General features: G+C 39.5%; 1 protein-coding gene across 1 annotated transcript in view; it reads left to right on the top strand.

The window, feature by feature from the left end:
• The first annotated feature begins 604 nt into the window (after positions 1–604).
• The window catches only part of ALK (ALK receptor tyrosine kinase), a 224,651-nt gene continuing 199,885 nt past the window's right edge, over positions 605–25,370 (top strand). Inside the window, exons 1-2 of the mRNA XM_033513265.1 lie at positions 605–719; positions 12,028–12,192. Of these exons, the coding sequence (XP_033369156.1) occupies positions 677–719; positions 12,028–12,192 (208 nt within the window). The 5' untranslated portion in view covers positions 605–676. The remainder of the gene's footprint in view (positions 720–12,027; positions 12,193–25,370) is intronic.

Here is a 25,370-nt window from a genome sequence, read left to right as displayed (position 1 = left end):
CCAAGTTCCTGATATCTTCAGAAAATCCAAATAAAACATTCACAGGGAAAACGCATACTTTCAAAGCTTGCAGAATTCCACTTTGCTCATTGATCTTGTGTGTCATTTCAGACTGTTTCTCGTTACACCTCTAATGTCATCATGGTGTTGCAGAGTTAGTGCAGGTTTGTACAGAGCTCACCTGTTCTGGGTCACTGTAGTATTTGGATTATGAAAAGCACCTTTGAGATGTGTTGGATTGTTGAAAACACAAGTTTGGTACATGTTTGCCTGTTCTGTGTATGAGATCTCCTTATGCAAGCAGAACTTCAAAAAACACAAACCAAACCAGGGGAGTGAAAGGTCAAAGAGAACTTAGAATCGGTGTGAGATGAAACTTAACAAATTTTCAAGATGATTTTGCACTGTAGAGCGACAACTCTCCTGTGTCCCTGTGCATGTGCATATCAGAAAGGGAGAACCAACCAAGGAGTAGATGAATCCTCATTGCATATGGTCAATAAAGCTTCTTAAAATCTTTGCAATTGATGTGTAGCATGCAAACAGCTTCATAATACCTAATGGGCTTTTCTTGGCTTTCTTTTTTATTTTTATGAAAGGTCTGAGCCCTTCGGATCACACAGCAAGGAGCACTTCTCTTCCTCCTCGTTACTCTGCTTGGAACTTGACTTGGGTCATGAGAGATACATCCCCTTTCTATTCCCACAGAGGACGACACAGTGAGTACCATGAATATGTTATCCTCAAGAGGCTGAAACTCCCTGCCAAAGGTTTTGGTGTAATACTGGAGTAAAGCAAAGCAAGTCAAATATTTCATGGTAAAATATCCGTACTGGCAGCATTTGAGGGCACTAGTAAGCCTTAGTACCCCTTACCAGATGCCCCTGGGACTTCCCCCACCATGCCCAAGGGCCCAGGATTTGAGCCCAGCCCAGCCTGAGGTCATTTCTATCTCTATGGAGGTGCCTGGTGACCTGGGCTGTCCCAGCCTGCCCTGCTCCCTCTAAAACAAGGGCCCAGACTGTAGCATTTGAGTGGTATGTAGAAATTTGCCAATATCACAAAGAGAGGAGCTGTGTACTGAACTTTCTGCTTTCCAGCTCCTTTTCTAACACCTATCCCTTCAAAAACCTGGGAATGTGTTTTCATCTGTTCTCTGGTATGACCTATCCATGGCCATTGCACTGTGAAGTACGATGGCCGTAGCTGGGTCTGGACTGCGCAAGGCAATATCTAACATGCAATCCAGAAAGTGACTGCAGTAGAATATATCTACTATATATCTACTACCAGTCTCTACGCAGGGAGATAAGGTGCTGAGAGGCTAATAAGATTTACTCACCCCAAGCCTGTAATTATCTGCTTGAGGGAAAAGTTTGACCTACCTATATGAAGGAGCCCCATATTTCTTCAAATTTATGTTGCAGCCTTTTATGTGTGCAATATATATTCTTTCCACTGGCATACAATATCTGCTCCTAGCTGTTGTATCTGCTTGAGTGATGAGGACACACCAATTTCATTTTGGAAGCAACAGTAGTACAATCTTTTTTCCCTTACTTGGTTTTCTCAGAAGTTGCAAGAATGGTTTTTAATTTATCCTTTATTACTTCTTCCTAAACTCTTTCAGTTTCTCAGTAATACTATTCTAAGGGAAGGCTTTGTTCTTAAAACCTAAGAGCACTGATTCCATCTGACAGCATCACATGGAGATAAATGTACTGCATCTCAGCAGAAATGATTTATGATGATTTTAGCTGATTGCACAAGACTAAATCCTACCATATTCCAACTATCTGTTTTGCAAGGAAAGGCAGGAATTTGATGAGGTGTTACACAAAGTACAATATTCACTCAGGACAAGTCTAAACTGTTTTCTTCCTCAGTAGGTGTAATTTAGGACATGCACCTTGAAATATCTAGAGAATCTTGAAGAGAGGCAGGAATAATTTGCTTTTTCTAGCTTTCCAATATAACATTTACAAAAATTTAAGTTAAAGGGTAGAAGTCTTTATTTTAATTTAATTTAATTTAATTAAAGGGTAGTAGCCCTGGAAGGAACACATTTCAGGCTGGAACACCCCATAGCATCACTGTACAGACACTTCCTGCCACTTGAGATTTGCAGCCCACAGAGGACTGATGTGTGCATGTGCAGCAGAGCCTGTAGGCATAGCCCAAGAATAAGAGGATGCTTCTTGAAACTTCTATTACTCTGCATACCTTCAGCTTAAAGCCACTGGCTTAGTGGCTATAATTTTATTAGTAAACTTCTTTACCAAACCAAGTAAACTTGGTTTATTAGCAAACTTCCCAGAGAGCTGGATTTCTGTTCAGAGCTGCTCTGTCCAGCTACTCTGTCTCCACAGGGTGGAGAGTTCTTTTCAGTGGCTGATTAGTGGCCCTGGATCTACATGGCTCTGTGAAGGTCATGCAGGGACTCAGCAGAGTGAGGAAGAAGACAAAGTTAGACCATCCAAGCTCTAGGTGAGTACTGTTGTCCCAGGACCCAGCCTTCTGATTAGTGGTTAATCCAAAATCACACAATAAATCATAAGCAGAAACAAAACCCAGTGGCCTTTTACTACCAGAGTGATCTCTTCTTCTGTCAGCTTTCCTTACTGCTCCCAGCATGACTGATTACCAAGTACTCAATAAAACTTTTATCAAAACTTTGTTTGCCTAATCATCTGATGGGGCCCATCTAATTAACTGGCTGACATTGCTGGAGTGGGGCAATATTAATTGTCTTAATTACACTTTCTCTGTGTTCTGCTGTTGGAGAAATCTCTGATTGAAAGAGTGAGTAAATTGATACATGGTGTTTTTCTTCCTCTGCCAAACTAAGTTCTCCTCTCTTTTGCTCAGAATTAAAAGTTCTGACAGACTCTTTCTGGTAGTTCTGGCAGGAACAGTGCCTGATGATATCTTTGAATCCCAAAAGATAATCGCTGGCACAAGAAGATATTTGAGTGGTGCATTCACAAGACTTTTTTTCTGTTTTGTCTAGAGATTTTTTTAGATTTGCCTCAATCCAAGCATTGATTAATCATCAGTCATCTCAGAGATGCAAGATCCACCTGCCTTTCAGAAAAAGAATAAAAACTGCATGTGAAGTCAAAATTATCTGGGAATTCAACCTGTGAGGCAGGAAGAGACTTTAAATCTCCAAATTTTTTATATCCTTTTGTTCTCATGAGGTACACTCAGACTATTTCCTGTGGCCAGAACAAATTGTAATGCATTCTGCATATGTGGACTTATGGTAGCATATTAATCTTCCATTTTCAGATCTGATGGATCTCTGTCCTGAGGCTTACATGATTAACTGCACCCAGCCACATATTTCATTTTTTGTCCTGGCTGGTTGAATGTTAATTTTCTCTTCTGTACAGGTATTCTATAAGAAATCAATTGTCCACTACATAAAATCTTATAATCTTGTGTAATAGGGGTTCCAGATGACAGCTGCCCCTCTGGACCTTCATGCAGTTAACACATCCCTCTTTGCCCCATCCTCTCCATCTCCCTGGGCCAGCCAACAACCCTGCTCCTGGAGCATGATCCTGGCAGGGTGTGGTGGCAGCTGCAGAAAGTGCTATTGATTGGAGCAAAATTCAAATGCAATTCTACTCACTGAAACTCTGCTTTGAAAGAAGAACACATTTCATTTGAATAACAGGCCTAAGGTTGCCATGCTGGACTGCTGGAGTTGGATTTTTCTTTTTAACTGTTCTTATGTTACTGCTGGCTTTGTGTCTCTTTGACACTTTGTCCAGTAGCAGCTGAACTCCTTGGCTGCTCTGAACCAGCATTGGGCCAAGTACTGAAGTACCCCTCTCAGGTTATATAGTTCATAGACTTTTTTTTGCCACCCTAAAACTTAGGAAATGGTGGGTGGATGGCAAAGTCATCTGGGACTAAAACTCAGGATGAGAGCAAATTTGGCTACCTAGTCACTATTATGCTTAAAAACATCTAGAAAAGGTGAGTTGAGCAGAGGAGGAACACACACCTACAAGAATGCATAATTATTCACAGCTTTGATTTAATAGGTACTAAAAGCCTAATCCACAGGATGGCCTCAATTAACAACTTATTAATAATTTCACTCAACTCTGTGTCTTCAGAAAACTAATTTGACAGGGTTGTTGGGGTTTTTTTAACACTTTCTAATGGAATGTCGTCTGTGATGATTTCCTAATTTCCTGAATTTGGTTTGCCAACTTAAAAAAATAAAAATAGCCCAAGTAATTTTACTGTGGGATAATTTGGGGTCATTCTTGCTGCGTTATTTGATGCTCAGTGGTATGGCAGCTGCTCAGCAAGCTGTCAGATGATTAATTTTTTTCCCTGGTAGGTCCTATGCACCATTTCATTCATGTCAGTTGGGTACCAGATAGACACTGCTGCCATGAAACTCAGTGAGTCTGAACATTGAATGAAAGGGAAGATGGAGAGAAAGAGGACACCAGCCAGATGTATTCATGTTACAGTTAGCATCCCATGACTACTTGCTTGATAATTCTACAACAAATCAGACTACTACTGACATCTGCAGAATGATAAAGCTGTTGTGATTCTCGGCTCAGCATGGCACAGTGAGATGTATGGATACAAACAGATTACAGTTACAGCAAGATCCTGTTTGGAGGTGAGATAAAGTCAGGAGAGGAACAAGGAGGATGCTACTTCAACCCAGAGGAAAACTGAATCAATGTTTTCTGAGTAAAGATACTGGGAAAGTGATGTATCATCTTCATTCAAACACATCCTTTTTGCAATCTTACAAGTATTCTAATGTAGTTTGGAAATAGCATTATGGATGGAATAGGGCAAGGCTTCAGTTAACAGCAGTTACTCACACCACATTAATAGATTTGTTCCATATAAAATAGAAGATGTTGTGACCCTGTATACATTTGCAGGAATTCTTGCTTAACAATTAGATGGTATTTTGGCTATGTGCAGTGGTGCTGAAATCCAAAAGGAGGAAAGTCAGGAAGTGCAGCATCTGCCTAGCTAAACCAAAGGCTGTGTTAAGCAAGAAGGAAGAAAAAGTCTTATTAAGGAGAAATGTTAACTTTCTTTTTCCTTATATCATCTTTTATCTGCAGATAATATGTCTGTGACAGCTCAACATTTTTCAATAATAAAATAACACACAGTAAGACAACAAATGTCTTTTCTCCCCATCTCTCAAGTATTCATTTTCTCTAGAGATCTTTTGAAATTCATGCAAGAGGTTCCTTGTATGAATTGACAAAATATGACAGTTCATCCAGCTACTGTTTTGTGCCAACTAGAGCATGTTTTCTAACAACTGACTGCTGTTAGTCAGTACTTAGTTTTTTTGGCCAGAACTGGCATTAGAAATGCACTTTCATGTATTGTTTTTTGCTGCATACATGGGAGACTTGGTGGACAAATATTTCTTGTGTGGAGAATGAGCTCTGACACTTCTTGGAGCAGGAGGAATGAAAACGAGAGCTGTTGCTAGTTGTTCTCCCAACACCCCTTTCTCACACCTCTCTCTGTAGCTGTCTTGAAAGACTGTGCTTATAATTGATTGATGAAGGAGTCCTGGCCCTTTCTTTGTAGTTTGATTTTCACTGAACAAAGCAGCTGTCAGAGATTTTGGTGATTCAGTCCCTGGTGCACGCTGAGGGGTTGGGTGGATATAAAGTAAATGCTGTCATTTTTACGATTCTCTTAACAAATAAATGAATAGCTGCATTATTGCTGTTTTCTCTAAGCAGTGGCCCATCCATCGTGGCTCACTCCCCAGAGGATTCATTTAAATGCATCTGGCATGAGGAGAGCTCTGGGCTCCACAGGGAGGCAGGCAGCTTGCTCTGTGCAGGGCATCCAGGCCCAGGCCCCCTTCCCAGGTTGTTGCTGGGATATTCCCCAGGGTGTTGCTCCTCTAAAACTTTTTCTTCAAAATGCAAAATAACCTTAAAGCCCCTTCCAAAGGAAACGTGTGTGGTTTTCCTTCAAGGTGGGCATCAAAGGGATGAGCAGTGCTGGCACTACCAGCCTTGACCCTTCCCAACAGCCACAACTCCTGGGTGCTGGGGAGAAACTGGCCCCACTGAACCCTTCCTTGCAGGCAGCAAGCTCTGAAGAGCCCTTGATGCCCTGTGAGGGTACAGCAGCAGCCCTGTCAGTGTTTTCAAGGTCAGGGCATCGTGCTCAGAGACCTGCTGGTGAGGAGGAAGGACACAGAGAGCGATAAGCTAACTTGTGCTAAGTAGTTTGAAATGAAAAGGAGGTCCCTGGTGAGCACAGGCTGTGTCTCAGGGCAGGGAGAGGAGCTGGCACGGTGCCCAGCTGATCTCACTGCTGCACTTGCAGGTGACTGAGCTCCATCAGATGGTATGGACCCCAAAGCTGTGCTGGACGGAGCAGTGTTGGGGGGCTGTCCCCAAGTGCCTCCCCAGTTCCCCACATCCCCTCTCAGGCCATGCTGCTGCTCTCACATTTGTCAGCTCCTGGAGCAGCAGCCCAAGGAGCAGTGATTGTTGGCAGGAGCATTTGCTAAGGGCAGTATGACCCAGGGTGCCTGGCAGGGATACGTGTCACTTAAGCATCCCTTAAAATGTGCAGTCTGCCCTTTCTCAGGGCTAGGCAATGGAAGGAAAGAGGTGAAAGTGTCCCTTTAGACTTGCTTGCTCAGCAGGAGCAAGGCAGTTAAACGCTGCAATTGTTTTTGCTCTTGAATTTGTGTGACTTCCAACACCTTTTCCCTTTCCCTTTGGGCTTTTTTGCTGTGCCCTTCCATTCTGTGGTAGATTCCCTTATTTTAAATTGCTGCTGTAACTCCAGTTGCGCAGCTGAAATATCGCACCAGGACTTAATTTGCAAGAAGTTTCATCTCTTCTTTGTGCCAGTAAGAAATGCTCACTTCCAAGGACCTGGCCTGTATTTGGGTCCTTCTGGGTGTTCAGCAGACAGATCAGCTGACAGACAGAGAGAGCAGTGTCTCCTATTTACGTTCTACTTTCAGGGAGAAATACTTATCACTGCAGGCTTCTTTGTGGCACCCCACATGTGCACCCTGGTGAATAGAAATTCAGAAAGGCCTGATGAGGCAATTGAAACCCTTAGATTGAATGCCCTGTGCCCTTTTGTACTCAGAGGGAATAGGAAGGCTTTAGGAACTGGCTCTGTCACTAGGATTAATAACTGGAAAATCAATTTGTCATTTCCCTGTCATAAATTAAAAGCTTATAGGCCTTATAACATGAGTAAAATAGAGGTTAGTGGGTATTGATGGAGGTCTCAAAGCTCACTCAGCAGAGCAGATCTCTACTGCACAATTTAAATTATGTCTCCTCCACAAGGAGTATCTGTCAATATTTGTATTGAAAAAAGACATCCTGTGCAAGAATATTTTATCTGTTTCTACACTGCTGCTGTGATTGTTGCTGCTGAGAGTTCTTGAGGGAGATTGTGGTCCTGACTTGATCGGTGTGAGTGACCTTTACATTGTGCATTTGTCTGTAGATGTTGTATAAATTAGTCATGTGCAAGCTGATGAGGTGCCAGAGAGGATGTACCTCACTAAGCTGGTCCTGCTGAGAACAGAGAACCTTTCCCTGCTCCCTTGGCCGTGGTAGCGCAGTGAGAAAGCAACCACACCTTTTCAAAGGTGTGCCCAGCTGAGAGTAATTGAGGAGGAGTGATTTGTAAGAGTCAGCAGAGCAGGAGGGAAAAGGACCTTTTAAAGTCAGAACGTGTAGAACTAGATAGGAGCAGACTAAGAGGAAACTACCTGCTGGTAAGGTTTTTGTGGTTGAAAGGAAAAGTGGTTTAGACCAAATAAACCTTTATTTTTGTTGGGCAGCTGAAAAAAAGGATACACAGAGTAGTTTCTTAACAGGAAGAGTTTTTTTAAAAATCTCTCAGTATTAGGTTATTTTTGTTCTAAATAAGGTGTGTTTCTGTGATATGTGGTTACACAAATAATCCAAGATGACCTAAAAGTGAATGATCCATAATTTGACCTGATACAATGTAAAATAATACTTTCCACTGATTACTGTGTTTTGAATACTGTGTATTACTTACACTACTTATGCTACTATTTTAAGGCATTTGTTTATTAGAAACTCTAATCAGTTTAATTGAAACAGATGTGGTTGCCAGATATTTTAGTTATCTGAGCACAAATTATTGTTGTTAGGTGTGTTGATAAAAATAAATAAATTGAAACACTCACAAGACTCTAACATAATCAGACATGCACAGATTCCAGTGTCTTTTTAATTGAATAGTAGCTTGATTGGCTTTTCAGTCTGTGGTTAATATTCTGTATCATTTTACATACCAAAAGCTGAACTGATTTACGTCTACAGCCTTTCTTAAACAGGTTTTTATCTTATTTTGATTTAAGCATCACTTTTGTTTCTTCTTTAAAGGCATACTGATGATGAAATAGGTTTCTAATAAATTATCTGTTCTGCCTCTCTCATGCCCAGCAGTTACAGATAAAAGAGATTGTTGGACAAAGAGTTGTTTGTTCTGTTTTGGGATTTTTTTTTTATTTATTATTTAAGAAGAGACTTTATTTTTTTTTTCTATATGGAACTTAAAACTCCTATAGAGCATTTAGGATCTGCAGTGTCAATATAGTTCTGACATAAATGCCTGTACTTGGTTTAAATCTCTGACATTTCTTTTAGAAAATCATCAGAAATCACAAAAAATCACACCATTTTACTGACTAAGCACAGTATTCAGGTCCAATAGCTCTGTATCTAGTCAATTTATATTGATAGTGGTTTTAAAAAAAATAACCACTAGAAGTTGTGCTAGTTTTAATTGCCTTTCCTGCAATGTTTAGTTTTTCAGTAGGAAAAAAAAGGCAGAATGGCCTTTATCCAACTTCCAAAGGCACATGGCTACTGCTTTCTGTGCTTAACTGGGCAAGAAAACAATAAACTTAGTGCAGCCTTTAAATGTTAAGACAAAAGTGAAAAAGGAAAGAGAAACATTATTTTTTTATGCTGAGGTGTAAAAAATGGCAGGTGATTTGTGGCAGCAATTCAAGTATTATGCGGGTTTTGTATTTGCAAGTGTGGCTTATGTGGTCTTGTAATAGCTAACATACCAAGACCAGCTTCTCAGCAAGAAAAAAACTATATAATTCTTTTTTTATGAGGTATATTACATTGTCGATAGTGAAGGACATTGTGAAAGAAGGAAAGCCTGAGGGTAGGAAGTTAATGTTAGCCTTGGAAGACTGGATGCTGTTTGCATAGATTTTTCTGTGTTGCATCAGATAGCATTTCTTTGTCATCATTCCTTTGTACTGAATAGGATAATAGCACTGAAATTTGTGTCTCATACAGGATTAATTTAAATAAGAGCTTATAAAAAGTACCAATATTCTGGTGATGTGAGGGGACTATTGAATCATGTAAAAGTTGCAAGTGTGTTTCCACTGAATCAGGGGCACTGTGAGATGTGTGAGCTAAATAGTCTCGCTCTCTTCCAAGGAACAACCTGTTGTGAAGGATATTCAGTGTGAGCACAGCAGGCATGTTAGATCATGCCCACTCTCTGTAAGCCATTCATTGCAAGGAAAGGAAATGGCATTGCTGCTTGCCTTTTCTTCCTTTACTTTCCCCCCTTCAGGCAGAGGCTTTAGCTGTCTGCAGGGGTCATAACACTGGTTATGAGCAGTGACTGGTATTTAATCACTTTCCCCAATTAAGTTGTACCAGTTGTAGGTCAGAGGCCTGCTGTGTTAAGGGCTGCACAGCTGATTGATGGCTCTCTTCTGAGGTGGGGATTCTGGACACTGAGACCAAAGCCGGGAGCAGAGCTGGCTGTTGAGTGCTTGTGGCACCACAATCAGACAGTCAGGGGGACTGGAGGAGGAGAATGAGAGTGCCTGGTGGGTATCCATGGCCTCTCTGCTTGGGTCAAGAGGGTTAGAGAGCACAAAGGCTTCTGTTCCCAGCAGCTGGGCAGGAGAGGAGGGGAAGCAAGCAGCAACTGCTGGAAAGCCAAAGAAAATACGAGATTGATCAGGAAGAGAAGTGCACAAAGAACGAAATAGTTGGTTTGAAATTACTGCTCTTGCTATGTGTGGTCCTTGGCCTGGGCTTTCCCATTTGTCATCCAGTGACTTCTGTCAAAAAAATCCTTGTAGGAGCTGTGCTTCTTCCCTCCATAGTTTTTTTTACAGTGCCTTAAAACACATACTGCTCAAGGTGTTCCCAGTGACTAGTAAAGATCATATATGTTCTGTGACCTATAGGTGAGTGTTTGGTTGCGCTTTTGTCCATCTGGGCTTAGGTACAAAGTTCAACATACTCCTAACACTTCAGTTCAAAAAAATTTTGGTGTTTGTGTTTTGGATTTGTTTCTTTTCTTTTTGTTTTGCTCTTTTTAAGACCATCTAAGGGACTAGAAATAAGTGGTCTGAGGTTTGGATATGATATTGCAGTAGTAAACTGCATGAATATATCCACAGTTCCCCACTGCCTAAATTGAAGTGTGCTTCATGTATCATGAAATTTATATTGATAACTTAGAGGCTTGAAGAGAGTAGGGGCTTGTGCATTTGGATTCAAGGAAATGTGTGTAATCCCTGTTACTGTGGTGTAAATGGGCTACTTATGTTATATCGTTTCCCTGGTGTTGTGAAGTATTTAAAATGCTGAGTGAATGATAAAGCATTTGATTAAGAAAATCAAATATAAACTGGAAAAAAGACTCTGTTCCTTCCAGCTTGCTGTTAAAAAGGGAAATTAGCTGAGAAAAGTATAGCAAGAGGGCAACAGTATTAACCTTCAGATTAGAAAATATTTTATCACCAGGAGAATAGGAAAATGAACTACATAAATCTGTGCCCACAAAGAAGAAATTAGATGTTTAACAGGGAATGTAATTGAAGCTTAAAAAAATCAGTTAATTTCAGTAATGTCAATTCAGATTATTTGTTTCACCTGCATAGTATGGCAAGACAGAAAGACAGCGCAGAATACTCCAAGGAGCAGCTGTATTTTTTTTTCTTGGACCTTTTCAAATGGATCTAGCCTGTTCAGGAACACTGAGTTAGTTCTAAAATAATTTCTTTCTCTTACTGAATATTGTGCTGAGTGTGGTGACAAAAGCAAATGTATACTGGCCATTCAAGAAAATTTTATGATCTTGGCAATTAAAAGTAAAATCCTTGCAGGTTGTCACTGCATGTTGTGTTAAGCAAAATGAACTATGGTGTGATGGTAAACTGGCCACTGGGAAGTGAATCATAGTTGTACCAGCAGGGTACAACTCCTCTTGATATGTTTCTCTAGGGAAACATATCAAAAAGAGAAATCTTTGTTGGAGGCAGTTGCTGGCTGTGCTGCCTGGAAGCTGAAGTTCTGCAGCAGCAATTCAGGTTTCTGCTGCTTCTGTTGTCTCAGGAAAGTTTCAAACCCTGGGGTTCAGAATGTCACCTCCTGGGGTACAGACCCAGTGGCTTCCAGCACATTCCATATGCCCAGGATAGATGACTCTGTTTGCTAAGAGTTCTGTGCTCACATGGATGATGTGAATCACGTTAGGAGTCTTTGCACTCTAATGGTCCTGCTTGAATTTGAAACTGCATCCCAGAAGAGATTGGCTTTCTGTTCCATTTCATCCATTGACTAAGCTATTTTCCTTTCAATCCAGATGATGCTTTTCCCCACTTTAGCCTGAGCTGCCCTTTGACCTGTCCTGAAGGGGAATTACTGGCTCTTGGGCTTTCCTTTTGATTTGCTGCTGCCTCCATAATGAACCTCTCTGTGTGGCCCATTTCAGGCCCATTTTTGCAAGCCTCTTTACAGAATTCCCTATTATTTCTTTTTACCTCATTATGGAAAAAATAAAGCTCTAACTTACAAAATTAATTATAAAATTATAATTAAGGAATATGAAATATCATAAAATTAATGTGCATGCACCTGTATGTATACTTACTTTTGAGCACAGAAGACCCTGGATTTAATTAACCTGGCAAGCTCTGTGTCCATTTTCTTTTTCCAGTATTTGACTGCAACTTTGAATCACCTTGTGAGCTGGAATATTCCTTTACCTCAAAAGATCAGGAAACCCCCAACAATGCCTGGGTCAGACTGAATGCAGAAGAAATCTCACAGCTAAACCTCCCAGATGGGCCAGAGAGAGATCACTCTGAGAGCACATCCAAAGGTAAGATGAATACAACTCTGTAATGCTGTCAGTAGTGGTTAGTTTTAAAATAAAAACACCTTTGCTTCCACCCTCTAAAATAACCATAAGAGAAAAGCCCAAAACCCTGCCCAAACACACATGTTCTCCTGAAGTGTTGAAGATAGTTATAATCCCTTTGCTTCAACAGACAAGGAATGAAAACAAAGTGACAATCAAAAGGGAATCATTCTACAGAGAAGATGTGTTTTCACCCAAAGGCAAGCCCCATAGTATATCTAGGAAGCAAAGTATCAAATTCAGTCTTGTGTAAAATCTGCGTTGGGCTGGCCCATGCCTTGGATGATATTTGGATGAAAACTGTACTATGGTGCCTGTGTTTAAGGTCATTCAGTGTTTGGCAGAGTCTGGCCTTATCTTTGCTCTAGGTCCTGTTTACCACTTATGTGTTTGCAGACTATTTTAGGCAATATCCTTTTGTCCAGGGCTTAGGTTCTCTGTTTGGTAAGAAAACAAAGATGGGCTTTGTCCTTAATATCAGAAAAAAGATCCTGTCTCTAAAGAGAACTAGGAGGTCCAAAAGATGGGAGTGCAACAGAATTTTTGCTTTTCTTGGAAAAAAATGTGGTTTATTGAAATTACTTTTCCTGCTTATGATCATATCTTTGAACAGCAGCATATTTCATTAAGATTGTAAGTTCTGAAAAGATTTTTAGATATATATGTGCTCTTTTAATCCCGAAAAAGCAGAAAAACTCTTAACATCCCTTCAGCTGTTAGTGAATCTGCTTGGAGCTTCTCTCTGGAAGGTGGTGTTGATGAGAATGGACCTACAGGAATGAAGGCTGGGGGGTTAGAGTACAAACTTTGTCCAGGAAAACAAAGAGGTCTCAGGAAGGACAACAAAAATTTGAAGGAATATGGAACAGTTTCCATAGTAGGAAAAATTAAACAGACAAAGATTGTCTGTTCAATCTCTGATGGCAGGGGTTAGAGGTCTTTAAAAAACAGAATGAAGAGCACTGGAAAGCAGCTGTGAAGTTTGTGGGTTCTGGGTTTAGAACAAGGAAGCTGAGATATTTTTCTTGTAGTACCTGAATAAATGGTGCTAATAAAATACATGAATTAATGTTGTGGGGCCAGAAGTGTGTGTAAGTTTAAAGAAAGATCAGATAAATTCTTGCAGAATACATTCATCACTGGATGTTTAATTCAATAGTCTGTTTAGAGTCAAGAAGCCTCCTACACAAAAGGCTGCAAGTGAAAGGATTCTTTTCTTAGGAGCCAGAGAGACAGAATTTGACTTTGCAGAGCTGCAGTCTGACTGTTCGTGACAGTTCTTATGTTCGGGCAGATATTGAGGAAATTTTCTGTGCTGCTTTCATTCATATTCTGTTTTCTCATCCATACCAACACTATAGTACTTTTCCCCAGATAGCCATTATAAATTAACTTTTAAGGCCCATTGATTCATCAGCAGACCAAGTCATTTTGGTGTGCTCTGTGTCGTGTGTAAAGCAGATGGACAACATTTGTGCTGCATGCAAATATCTTCTAATTTCTGCATCAATGAACATCTACACACATATTGAATTTCTTCCTACAAAGGTACAGTTCAGGGAATGTTTGAGATAAATCAGAATTTCTTCTTCTTTTCCTTAAATTCTAGTGCAAGCTGGCTGCCCCTGAAATTTAGGAGTTAAAACCTTGTTTTGAATTGAGAAGAATAGATGTCATTTTCCTGGAGTGGGGGGAAAAGATGGAAAAACCCACAAGGAACTAAATTGTTTTTACAATTTATTGTTCCTGTTTTGTTCCTGTATTGTTTATTAATTTACCTGTATAGTTCCAGGTAAAGAGCCTGGCCGGGTCCCCATGGTGCTACGTGTTGTCAATGTATAATTCTTTTGGATCCTCTTCAGTAAAATTATACCTTTGTCTAACTCAGTTTTATATATCTATCAAAGCAGAAAAAGGGGAGTATGTTGGCTGGCCCTGTAGCCCAAAGCCCAAGGTGGTATTGGCTGTTGATTTTCTATTGCCTATTGGGTTAAAATTCTATTTCTAAGCCCAAAGGTTGGGGTTTCTCATCTGGAATACAGGCAATTTAGGCTACAGCTTGTGTCCTGCTGTTTTCTTCTGTTCTGAGGGGCAGGTAACCAGTGTCAAATTGATTGAGGTGGATTTAGATTTGTGGGACATTAGGGTGGATTATTTTGTATGGTTTATTTGCTTATGTATGTGTGGGCTTTTTTTTTTTTTAAATTACCAGGCTTGTTGGACATAGTGGTAATTTTTTTCTCAGAGCTGTAGGTCTGCAACTCATCGATGACTGTAACTCTTGCATGTATAAAGACTCATTTGAAAATCAACACTTGGAGCTAGCATCTCTCTATTTTAAATCACTTTAATTACAGCTGTTTGGCACAGATAGTTGTGTGGTCTGTTTCAATCTGAAATAATTAAGCACAGTAGTTCCAACCCCCACTGTTTCCTGCAAATTGTACTTGCAATTATCTCAATCTCATTTCATCTCCTTTGCAGACAGAAATGCATAGAGATAAACAGATAGCTTAACTAGATTTTGGGATGGTTTAGCTCATCCTTGTCACTTGGTTATCAAGTCATGGCAAGACATTGATAGAGACAAATGCCTCTGGTATGATTCATTAGGCTTCACATGGGTTTCTGTAAAATGTTCAGTAGAAAATCATTGGTATCTCTCCTAGAGACACATTGGATGCATTTCTGTATTTCTGCTCCTGCCTCAGCCGCATGATACAGCTCAGTGTCAAGAAATCAGAAGTCAGCATGGATTGAGCATCCTAGAGGAAGAGCCAGCTCCTGGTGCCTCAGCATCTGGTTGCAGTCACAGCTGAGCAATCCACTCACTTGGCATGTTCAGCATGTAGTGTCACACAAATCATTGATCTCCTGGATAGGAATAGATGGTGAGGTGGAAGAGTTTGATACTAAATTATTCAGGGTAAAAGATTGAAGGTCTAGTTTGCAAGGAATTGAAAAGGGATGCTTAACCAGCTAATAGTGGCAGGTGAAATTTAGTGCACGTTATTTGAATTGAGGTGGTGGGAGAGACAATCAGAGCTTGGCATATATGCAGACAGATTTTGAGCTGGTTACTGTCACTTAAGCTGATTTAAGGGTAAGACTAGAGCTGTGAAAGCATCACCTCAGTAGCAGTTACAAAATATATGTGATTTGGGGGCTTACTGGGAAGGGAGTGGAGGAAAGGAACAGTATGCTATAGTATGAATGTGTGGGGCAGCTGTATGTAGAACTCAGTCTTCTAGATCCCATGCATCAAAAATCTTTTATTACAGTTGGGAAAGTTTTTAAAAGAATGGAAACAAAGATGATCAAGTATATACTGGATGTCTTCTAGGAACACTTAAATTGACTAGAGCTGCCCTGCCTGCAAGAGGCATCTATAGGAATATATGCAGGGTTGTATAGAAATAAGAAATTTATGAAATCTTTATAAAGTATATATAAAGCTTTATAAACTCCCAAGGGTTTGTAAAGCACTGAAAGGATGAGTACAGAAGGAATATTTGATATTTCTTCTAATACAGTATTGGGTAGCATCAAGCAAAATTATTAGATGTCAGGCAAAACTAAAGGAGATCTCTCAGTATTTTACAAACAGTAAAACTGTGAAACTTTCTTCCCAGGGTATTGTTGTTGCTGGAACCTTCTGTGGATGTGCAAATTGACAGGATATGTGCAGGAAAGAGAAATAGTTACAGCTACTAAATTCTCTACAGAACCTTTTCTGGCTCAGAAAGTCCTTGTGTGACTGGCCCCTGAAGGCTAGGGGTGGTGAGGGACAGATGCTTGCTCTCCCTGTTCATACAATCTTTTTCATTTTCTATTTCCAGCTCTTTGTTCTCAGAGCCAAATGTTTAAAATTAATGGATCTTTGGTCTGATAGGGCTGGTGTGATGGTGTGTTCCTCATTCACCTCCCACACCAGGCTTGGGTTCCCTTTGAAAAAGGATAGAAATGCATTAACAGTTTTAGACCAATTTAGAGAGTTAGAGGAAAGTTGCTATTTAAGTATTTACTATTATTTGCTCTTCTGTTAAAGCCTTGGGAACGCTGTCAAACCATGCAAAAATACCAAGTATTTGTAGGAAGAAGTGCAGAACTGTTTGCCTATAGAAATGTCGACTGGAGAGCATATCAAAGTTTTGGTTTTTTTTAAATTTGTGCTAAAAAGCTTCACTCTTCTTCATTCCCCTCATCTTGTAAGCAGACCAGTGAGTGAATCACTGGTGTATCTGCCAGCTAGGCCCCTGAAGATCTGCTGGAGTTATTTACATTTCTTAGCTTAACTTATGTAACTTTCTGCAGGGTCAGAGATTTAAGGTTAAAATTCCACTGATGTGCTAAAGACTGACAGGAAAACCTCCACTGTTGGGATCTGAATTGGGCCTATACATGCTGTAATGAGTAGGCAATCCATTGTGGATTACTAGACTTCTTTTAATTCATGAATAAGCAAAAAGATGCTATAAAAAATTCAAGCATTCTGCATCACTGACTGCATTTATTTATTTTGACAAGTGTGATTAATTTTTAATTATTCATGACCCTTCATAATATATTATACCAGCAAATGCACTGCAGTCTATCGTAATGAAACATGGGCAGCTGGAGATCTTGGAACTGTGGCAGTATTTCCTAAGGAGGCAGGTGAGACAACCCAGTCTGTGGTTAGAAGGAATTTGTAGACCAAGGAAGTTTTGCTTTCAGCTGTGTGGATCTATGTTTTTGTCATGCTCAAGGTAGAGAGTCATTTGCCTCTCTGATAAACCTGAATTAGGTCAAACCAGCCATAAATTCTGTGCCTTTCAACTCTTGAGTCAAGCCCAGAGTTTTCTGTACTGTGGGGGGCTGCTCTGGGACACAGCACTGAGTTTGACATCCATCAGGGATGGTTTAAGCATCAGCATGTGGGACTTTTCAGCATTCACCTCTCCCATTACCTAACTGCAGTGCTGGTGTTTTCCTGCTTTCTGAGAAGCACTGGCTCAGCTTCCTGCAATGCTGTGTTGCCCAGGGACTTTGGCAGGCAGCAATTGTGGTCCCTGATCTGAGACCACAGCTGGGGCTTCATTCTGAGTCAAATCATACAAGGAAGAAAGAGAATGACTGCTACAAAATTAATCCTTTGTATTTAAGGAGGCAGGACCAGTTCAGTAGCAGCTGAACCCAAAATAACTGCATGCAAACTGAATCCAGGTGTGATCTAATGTCAGAGTGATCTGTTTCTAGCCATAAATGCAGTTTTAAATGGAAGGATTAGAGTCTTTACTGCTCCTGACTATGGTTATGCAAGCAGGTTGCCTGCTCCTCTTTTAAATCTTGTGATTCTAGATCAAGTAAGTGAATTTCTGCTTCTGCGATTTGAAGATTTCAGGGCCAGGAAAATATGCAGCTGCTTGATAAATTTTCAGATGAAGAGATAAGTTGTGGAGGTATGACCACCATTCTGAATAAAAATCAGAAAAGTAATAAGCCACCCTGCAAATGTGTACTCCAGTTGAGATGACTTCTTAATGGAAAATGTAGATTAAACTTTCATGAAAGATGGCAGGAGATGTGGGAGATGAATGAGGACAGTGCCTTAACCAGCCACTGATTAGTTGAAAGGCTCTTATGTAAGTTCTAAAACAAGAAGTATCTGCATATTGTGTTAATGTGGTTTTAATTTTTGTAATTATTACTAAAGAAATGGAGCAAGGCTAAGGCACTGAGTATATCAGCAAATGGAAGATAATGAACTGCAGGATTATAAAATGGTTGTTGACTTTAATTTATGATTCCTCAGACAAAGAAGAATGAGGCAGATAATAAAAGATAATAAATAATATTTTGTTTCAGATTATCACTTTATTAACAAAACAGTAGAGTATAAATGAGTGTGGACTTGCAGGAAATAAGTAGGTGATAAGTTATTTTTCATGTAAAACTCAAGCAGAAAAAATACTTGTATCACTTAAAATTACACACACACACACCAAAAAAAAAAATAATAAAAAAAAATCTCTTAGGTAAAGGTATTTACCAGGTGAAAGAATAGAGTAAGGAGAGTAGCTGGGCTCACACTAGGCAGACAAAAGTTTTCCCTTTACATTAATTCTTATACTGGTTTGAGGATATGCCTTGATCTCATAGAATTGATCCATCTTATGTGTCTTCAGAACAAGATATCAGAGGTATTTCATATTTAGTAAATCATTACATGGAGTTTGAGATCTTGACACCTTAGACCTGGTAAAAGGAAACAACAAACCAAGAATTGTTTTCTCAGGAGAATTTCTATTGGGGGAAATATGTTGTTGAGCCTGTCACATATTCTGACAAAAAACTGGCAGACCTGAATGTTTATTGCATCCTTCTCTCTGATGCTGGAGAAGAGCATGGATCATCCTGGTTCAATCCAGATAGATGAATAGTCCTTAAAAAGATACTGCTATGATATGATGCCACCCTGGTTTTATTATTTATATAACAAATATATACCATAGGTATCTCATGAAGATTTGTGAACTTTTGTACTTATGTATTTTAATTTAGTTCAAGTGGGATTCAGTTTCCTATTAGTTATTTTCCTCTTTAATATTTAGTCAGTGTCTCAGTGGAAATAATTGTTGTGTGTGAGTTGAAGGATCAGCTACATACCACAAGTGAAAGAGTAGAAGAATTTAGTGAGGTCTGGAAGTAACACAGACTGAAAATTATTCCTCAGTCTTGCTGTGAATGATAGATTCATGGATTTGTAGGGATGACAACTAATTTATTTGTATACAAAGAGCGGGTTTAGAATTAAAAATATTATTTACAGCACATAGTACTGGCTGTTCTAGATGAGATTTAGATTTTGAGACTCAGTTTGGCAACATAAAGGTTTCAAATGTTGCAGCACATACCCATAGGAATTGATGCAACATAAAGACACTAAATGCAAACCAAACTTGCATCCAGAGTCCACTGGGCTGTGAAGAAGGAAAAATACAGCCTTTTTATAAGCATCAGATTCTAGCTCATGCTCTGTCAGTACAAAAAATGGACCAGGTGTTCCTAGCATTTTGCAGCTTGCTCTTCTCATTAGGACTACACTTGTGCTTTGTTACTGCAAAATTATTTCCCTTTAATGAGCCTGCTCTAAAGAGGCAAATTATTGTCTCGCTGTAGGGACAGTATGTTTGTTTATAGAGTAGGTATGTATTTATACAGACTGGGGAGAAGCACGTGGGTTTGTTGATTTTAGAAATCTTGTTTGTTCATTCCTTAATTCAGTGAAGACTTGCATGCAACATCCAGCAGTCTGTTTCCCCAAGCTGAAGAAGAAAAATTAGTTTCAGTGTGCATCAGATGTTAGTATGCTCTAATGGCTTGCTGCATACCTGTGACTAATGTACTCCAACAAGTATATCCAGAAAAGGCAGAGACAATGAAGAATAAATGGGTTGTAAAATGGTCTCTTTCTCACTCCCAATGACAGTTTCTCCTTGGCAAGATGAGAGGCATATTAAAAGGACAGCTGGAGGGAAGTGTGTCCTGCTCTTGGCTGTGTTTGACCTTTTTATAAGAAAAAGACTACTGGATTAACACACATACGTAATTATTTTCCCTCTGTAGTGTAGGGACAATGCCCTTTATCACAAAATGTTTGTGTATGTCCAGATACATGTTGTGTTCAGAGGGTTTTTAAATTGAACTTTTTCAACATGGAAAACTCACATTTATGCAAAAAAAAATCTTCAGTGGATGAGTAAGTTATTTGGTAGTTTTGATTTCTTTCTAGCCTACCTGATTCTTCTGATTTCTGTATTTATTTTTTTTACCATGCCAATGACAGCTCACACATATGGCTCTGTACATAAAAATACAGTGTATGGTAAAGTATCAGCAAGACCCTGTGAGCCTGGCAGCCCCTTGGCTGCATTTTGGCAATCCTTACCAAGCATGATCTTACTATATCCATTGCAAAATACTACAATACCCTGTGCTTCTCCACTTCACCTAGCAGGCTCTGAGAATGCCCTGCTAAAAAAGGCACTTTGTACAGTTTTGAAGAGTGGGAAGAAGGGTTTCTTTCTGTTGTCAGAGAGAAACTAAAGCCCTGTGTGGTTAAATCAGTAGCCCAAGGTGAGTTGTGTTCCCTGCTGTGCAAACTTTTGTCCCTTGCACCTTAACCACTACTAACAATTGTTGGGGCTGTTGGTCCCCAGTGTTCTATTCATGAAGTTGGCTTGCTCCACTGGTAATAAATAGACGTTATCATGAGGGATTTCCTACACAACTCTTCTGTGAGATTATGTTAAAAACATCATCAAATTGGCAAGAGCTGCAGTGTTTTTGCACTGTTGTTTATGTTGTATTACAGTACATACCTTACACACATGTGCTTGAGTGAAGACATTAAAAGAGAGTCACAGAACTTTAAAAGCTAAGAGGTTTTACTGCTGTGACTCTTGCCAAGAACAAAGTCTAGCTAATTAATCAGAGATAAGAAATTGTTAATTTAGAACTGTGGTAGAGAAAAATATCATGGTTCAGTCAGAATCTCAGTGTGGATGAAGCTAAACCCAAGTACAGTTTAACCATTTTTGTAAATTTGGGTAAAGAGAGGATTGATTTTTTTTAATATTCCTGTCCCTGGCTTTCTGATTAATTCCAAGTTTTTTAGATGTAATTCTATAAAGGATATGTTGATACCAATGCTTTTGTAATATCTCATTTTTCTCACAATTACATGTACCAATTCACAGGTGTTGCAAGAAATATTCCTCTAGGTGTGCCTTCAGAGAGTAAATCTTATATAAATTGTTAATATTAAAGCTCACCAAAGTAGTTTTGTTTGTGTTTACCTTGAAGGGGGTGGGACCTCTGAGCTTAGTTGTTTTCTTGTATAGTAGCTTAAAGTCAGCATGCTTATTTTATCCCACTCAAAATAACCAAAGAATGTTGAAGAGTTAAAGACAAGAGACTGAATAAGAATTCTGTTTTCTATCTTTAAAAAATAAATTTCATAATACCATGCAATGCTTGTTTTGGCAGCCCCAAGCAACTCGCCTAGATTCTAATGAATAATCATCCTTTCAATTATGAGCTAGAAGCTATCCCTGAAGTTTCATCTGTTTTCTTTGTTTGTTTTGAGAGCACAGTGATTAAATAGATGGTATAATGTATGAGGATGAGAATGGCCATACTGGGAAAGCAGGAGAGGGAAGAAAACTGATGGCTGGACTTCCCCAGATGTTCTCTCACTCTTCAGATGGGCTGTGCCAGAGACTGTGAGCTGAGGGGAGCAGTACAACATGGCCCTTCATCTTATAACTCTGCTGGGGGACATACCACAGTATCTCCTTGTTGATTTGGGACCTCCAATCCTAGACCCTGTTCCAGTGTTGAGCAACCCTTCTTTTCTGTGCAATAAATTAAGTTGTGCATCCTGCTTGTGGTAAAGATATCACTTTCTCTTGTCCCTGTGAGTCTCGTTAGTCTCAACAGCTCAGGCTTTCTCATCTGTCAAATGCAAGCAATTTGGAAATGCTTGGCCTTCATCTTTCACCTTCCTCAACTAAACAGGATTTTATAAAAGTTAAATACGAGTCACTATCTTTTGTTAAAATGAAAATACTGTGTTTTCAAAAAAATCATTTATAATTCACATTAATGGTTCCTAGTCATTGTAAAGTCAAATGAAAGCCAGCCTTGTTAGCTGAATGCTTCAGTGACACGACAGAGATGAGAGAAGCGAGGACCACTTACTTCTAAATGACACTTCCTTAAGAATTTAAGAAATGTAATAGTGGGCTTTTAGCCATTGTTCTGCATTTTTTCTTTCTTCTATTCTATGTCTGTAAGCAGATCTAATCACTCTTCTGGGAGAGGCTGTCTTTCTAAATTACCTTGTGTAAACATGAGTAAAAAAGGTGATGAGTAGATTTCTCCACTTTTGAAAAGATGATCATACAGCAGAAGCAGGTTTGTTACTTGCCATTGCCCGTGTTAAAATATAAACCTGATGAAGGACTGAACTACAATAATTCACCTTGTGTGTTGCTTTTAGTGGAGGACATGGTGCTGTACTCCTGTGCTTTCAGTGAGGAAGTGGAAAGGTCAGGCACTGAAGGGAAGCATTTTGCTGTGTACCACAGGTAGGCATCTCTGGCAGTAATTTGGAGCTTTGCAAGGCACTTAAACAGCACAATAAAGGTTAGATCACAATTCCTTTTCACCTGTCGCAGTAGGTTTGTTTATCAGAGAAAAACCCAAGCAGCAGAGCTCCAGTATTGATTTTGAGCCGAAGGTTCAAGGATGTTCTGTTTTCAAGGTGTTTATTCAGAGCATGGAAGAAACAAAAAAGCCTGTGTTAAAACATCATTAGGATGCAGGTTTAATTCCACTCTCTATATTTTTCCTGAAGGTGTGGAAGTATTTGAGGAGGAGACAGAGGTTGTTTTGTATTTGGCTGCCCTAAAAAATTACAGGTTTTCAGACTACCAGGTATTGATAGGGCAGGCTCTGTGTGAGTTGATCCTACATGTCAACAAGGTCATTTCACTAGCGGTGAAAGTTTGCTGTGACACACAGCTTGGAATTTTAGAAACAGAACTTTCTTAGACTGGGAGAAAAGATCAAATTGGTGGCCCCAGTACCCATAATACAGTAGGGAAAGCTATTTTATTTCTGTAGTCATTGGTTTACCTATCCAGTTGTCTCAGGGCAATATATTCAATGTTATCGTGTTATTAGTAAATCAAGATTTGAGGAACTGACAGCTTGCATAGTTAATATTTGTTTTATCATTAATAAGGGTAAAAAGCAAGAATATGAGAAGGTATTACAAAACATTGTATAACTTAATTCAGAACTTAATTTTCAGGGCTCTGAAATCAACAGCTTCATAAAGGTGTTAGGCCATTTGCAGTTGGTGGCAACAGCTGAGTGAACAGCAACAATTAACATTTTCAATAGCATATTTCTTTAAGAACATTTATTAAAGTTTGACTACCAGTGTAGCATATGTAGCTGGTTGTCTGATCTGTCAATGGAGAAAGGTGATTAAGGAGTAGAAGGAATTTTTATCTTTGAAGAATTTGATCACCTAATTAGAGAACAGAAAATCTGGATCCCGGTTCCACTGAAAAAATCCAGTGATAATTGTAATGGCTTTGAAGCAAGGGATGATTAAAATATACTCCAGGCCTTTTCAAGGTTGGTGCTTGACTTGTTCCAGCAATTTTTCTCTGTGGTCATCTTGCAAAACACATGGTTAATGGCAGGTGTTTGCTGTCCAAGAGGTGATTTTTGTTATGTGTCGGGCTGAAATGGAGACTACTGGAATATTTGGTGTGTTTGGATTCAGAAATATTACTCCCAACTGCCTTAAAATTAAGGAACACTCAAGAACTAGAAGCTAAAATGCTATTTAGAAATGGAATGTTGGTTTCCATTAACACTACGTCACCTGTTCTGTTCTACAGTGGGCCTTTGCCATGACTAAGGGGTGTTTCACTGCAGGTGAAATGTTGGGAATTGGTGTTCAGGTTTTCCTTGCAGTGAGGAGAAACACCCTTGCAAAATCATGTAAGAGCTAATATGCTTCCAATAATATTGGTATTGTGCATTTGATTACGTGCTTAGATGAATGTTTGTGTAACAGATGAGTGCTGTGTGAAGCTGAGAGCTTCCATTTCTTTGCCCTGATTTACAGGGGAAGGTGTCTGTGTGGACAGGTAAGGGCAGCTGTAAGAATATACTGGAATAGAGTCAATGCTTGAGTGATTGTTGAGCTGTACTGTCATTACAGAGTGAGTGACAAAGTGTAATTGAAATAACTGATCTCCAAAGAGCTGAGGGACCTCACCTGGGTGTAAAACACTGCTTAGCTTGGGGGAAGAGCTTTTTTGGCATGGAGAAGTTTGTCTGGGATGTCCCTGAATTAGGGAATACAGGAATTTGCTGTATGAAAAAGAGGCACAGCAGAGATAATGCCTCTAACCACTCTGCTTTTGGGGTTTTCTATTTTATCTGAATGAAATTATACATTTCAGAGTGCTTTGTGGGTGGGCAGGTGAAATGTCCTTCGCTGCAGCAACAAATTGATTGCCCTGGGCCTCAGTCGATGCTATATCCATTAACTCTTCCAGAGAGTGGGGCACCAAAACTGACCCTGAGTGTGAAGCTGGTAATGGGCATTGTATGGGGAATGACTTAAACAATTTACAAAAATTAACAGATTTTGTGGTTACTTCATTGGTTACTTAGTACACTACTTTAACCAGCAAGCTAAACTTTTTAAAAATGAGACTGAGTTACTGAACAATTCCTTGTTGCTACAACTGTTGGTAATACGAACTGCAGAAACTTGAGTGAACTGCAGATTAGCCTCTTTCACTCCCAAATTTAATCAAAGCTCCTTGTTTACTTGTGTGTGGGTTGTGTTTGCTGGGGATATTTTTTTTTTCTGTTTTTTTCTTAAAAAATGTTTTCTAAAAGGCACCTTCCTGCTCTGTTCCCCTCCTCTGATTGTTATCAGATACTGTCCTTTGAATGTATCACTGGAATTGCTGGATAAAGGGGTACAGACTTCAGGAAGTGGCATTTTGCTAGCCCCTGTTTTCAATAAGCCTTTTTGTGAAATTGCTGAAGATGTGCCCAGTTTCTTACTGTTGGGTTAAAGCCTGGGATGATTTTTTAAAGCCTGACACTGTCACAAGGTGATAAAAATGTGCCTTATGTCACTGGAAGCCTTGCTGAAGGTATGAGAGCAAGCACAGCAGCAGATCTTTTAGCTTGTTTTTTTGTTTTCTGGTGGTTTTTGCCACAATAAAACATGCAGAGAACTTCTCTATTTCTTATGATTGCCCAAATACTTACAGAATTTGGTTACTCTTGGTTAGATTGAAATACAAGGCTTGTCTCTGCAGGATTGGGTCTATGTGGCCCCACACAAGGCTGTTCTTTTCAGGACAAGGTAAGACCATAACAATTTCTCTTTTGCACTACCTTTGGTCTACGAGGTACTACCACTGAGAAAAGGAGATAATTTATCACCTTTTCCATATTACCAGATGTCTCTTTAATTGATGGGAATCTTTTTACAACCACTTTAAAGAAAAAAAATTGCTTTTGAGGAATTTTTCCCTCAATTGACAGCA

Source organism: Parus major, chromosome 3, assembly GCF_001522545.3.
Source record: "Parus major isolate Abel chromosome 3, Parus_major1.1, whole genome shotgun sequence".
NCBI classification, from domain to species: Eukaryota; Metazoa; Chordata; class Aves; order Passeriformes; family Paridae; genus Parus; species Parus major.
Note: the sequence above shows the minus strand (reverse complement) of the source record. Positions and strands in the feature narration are given on the sequence as shown.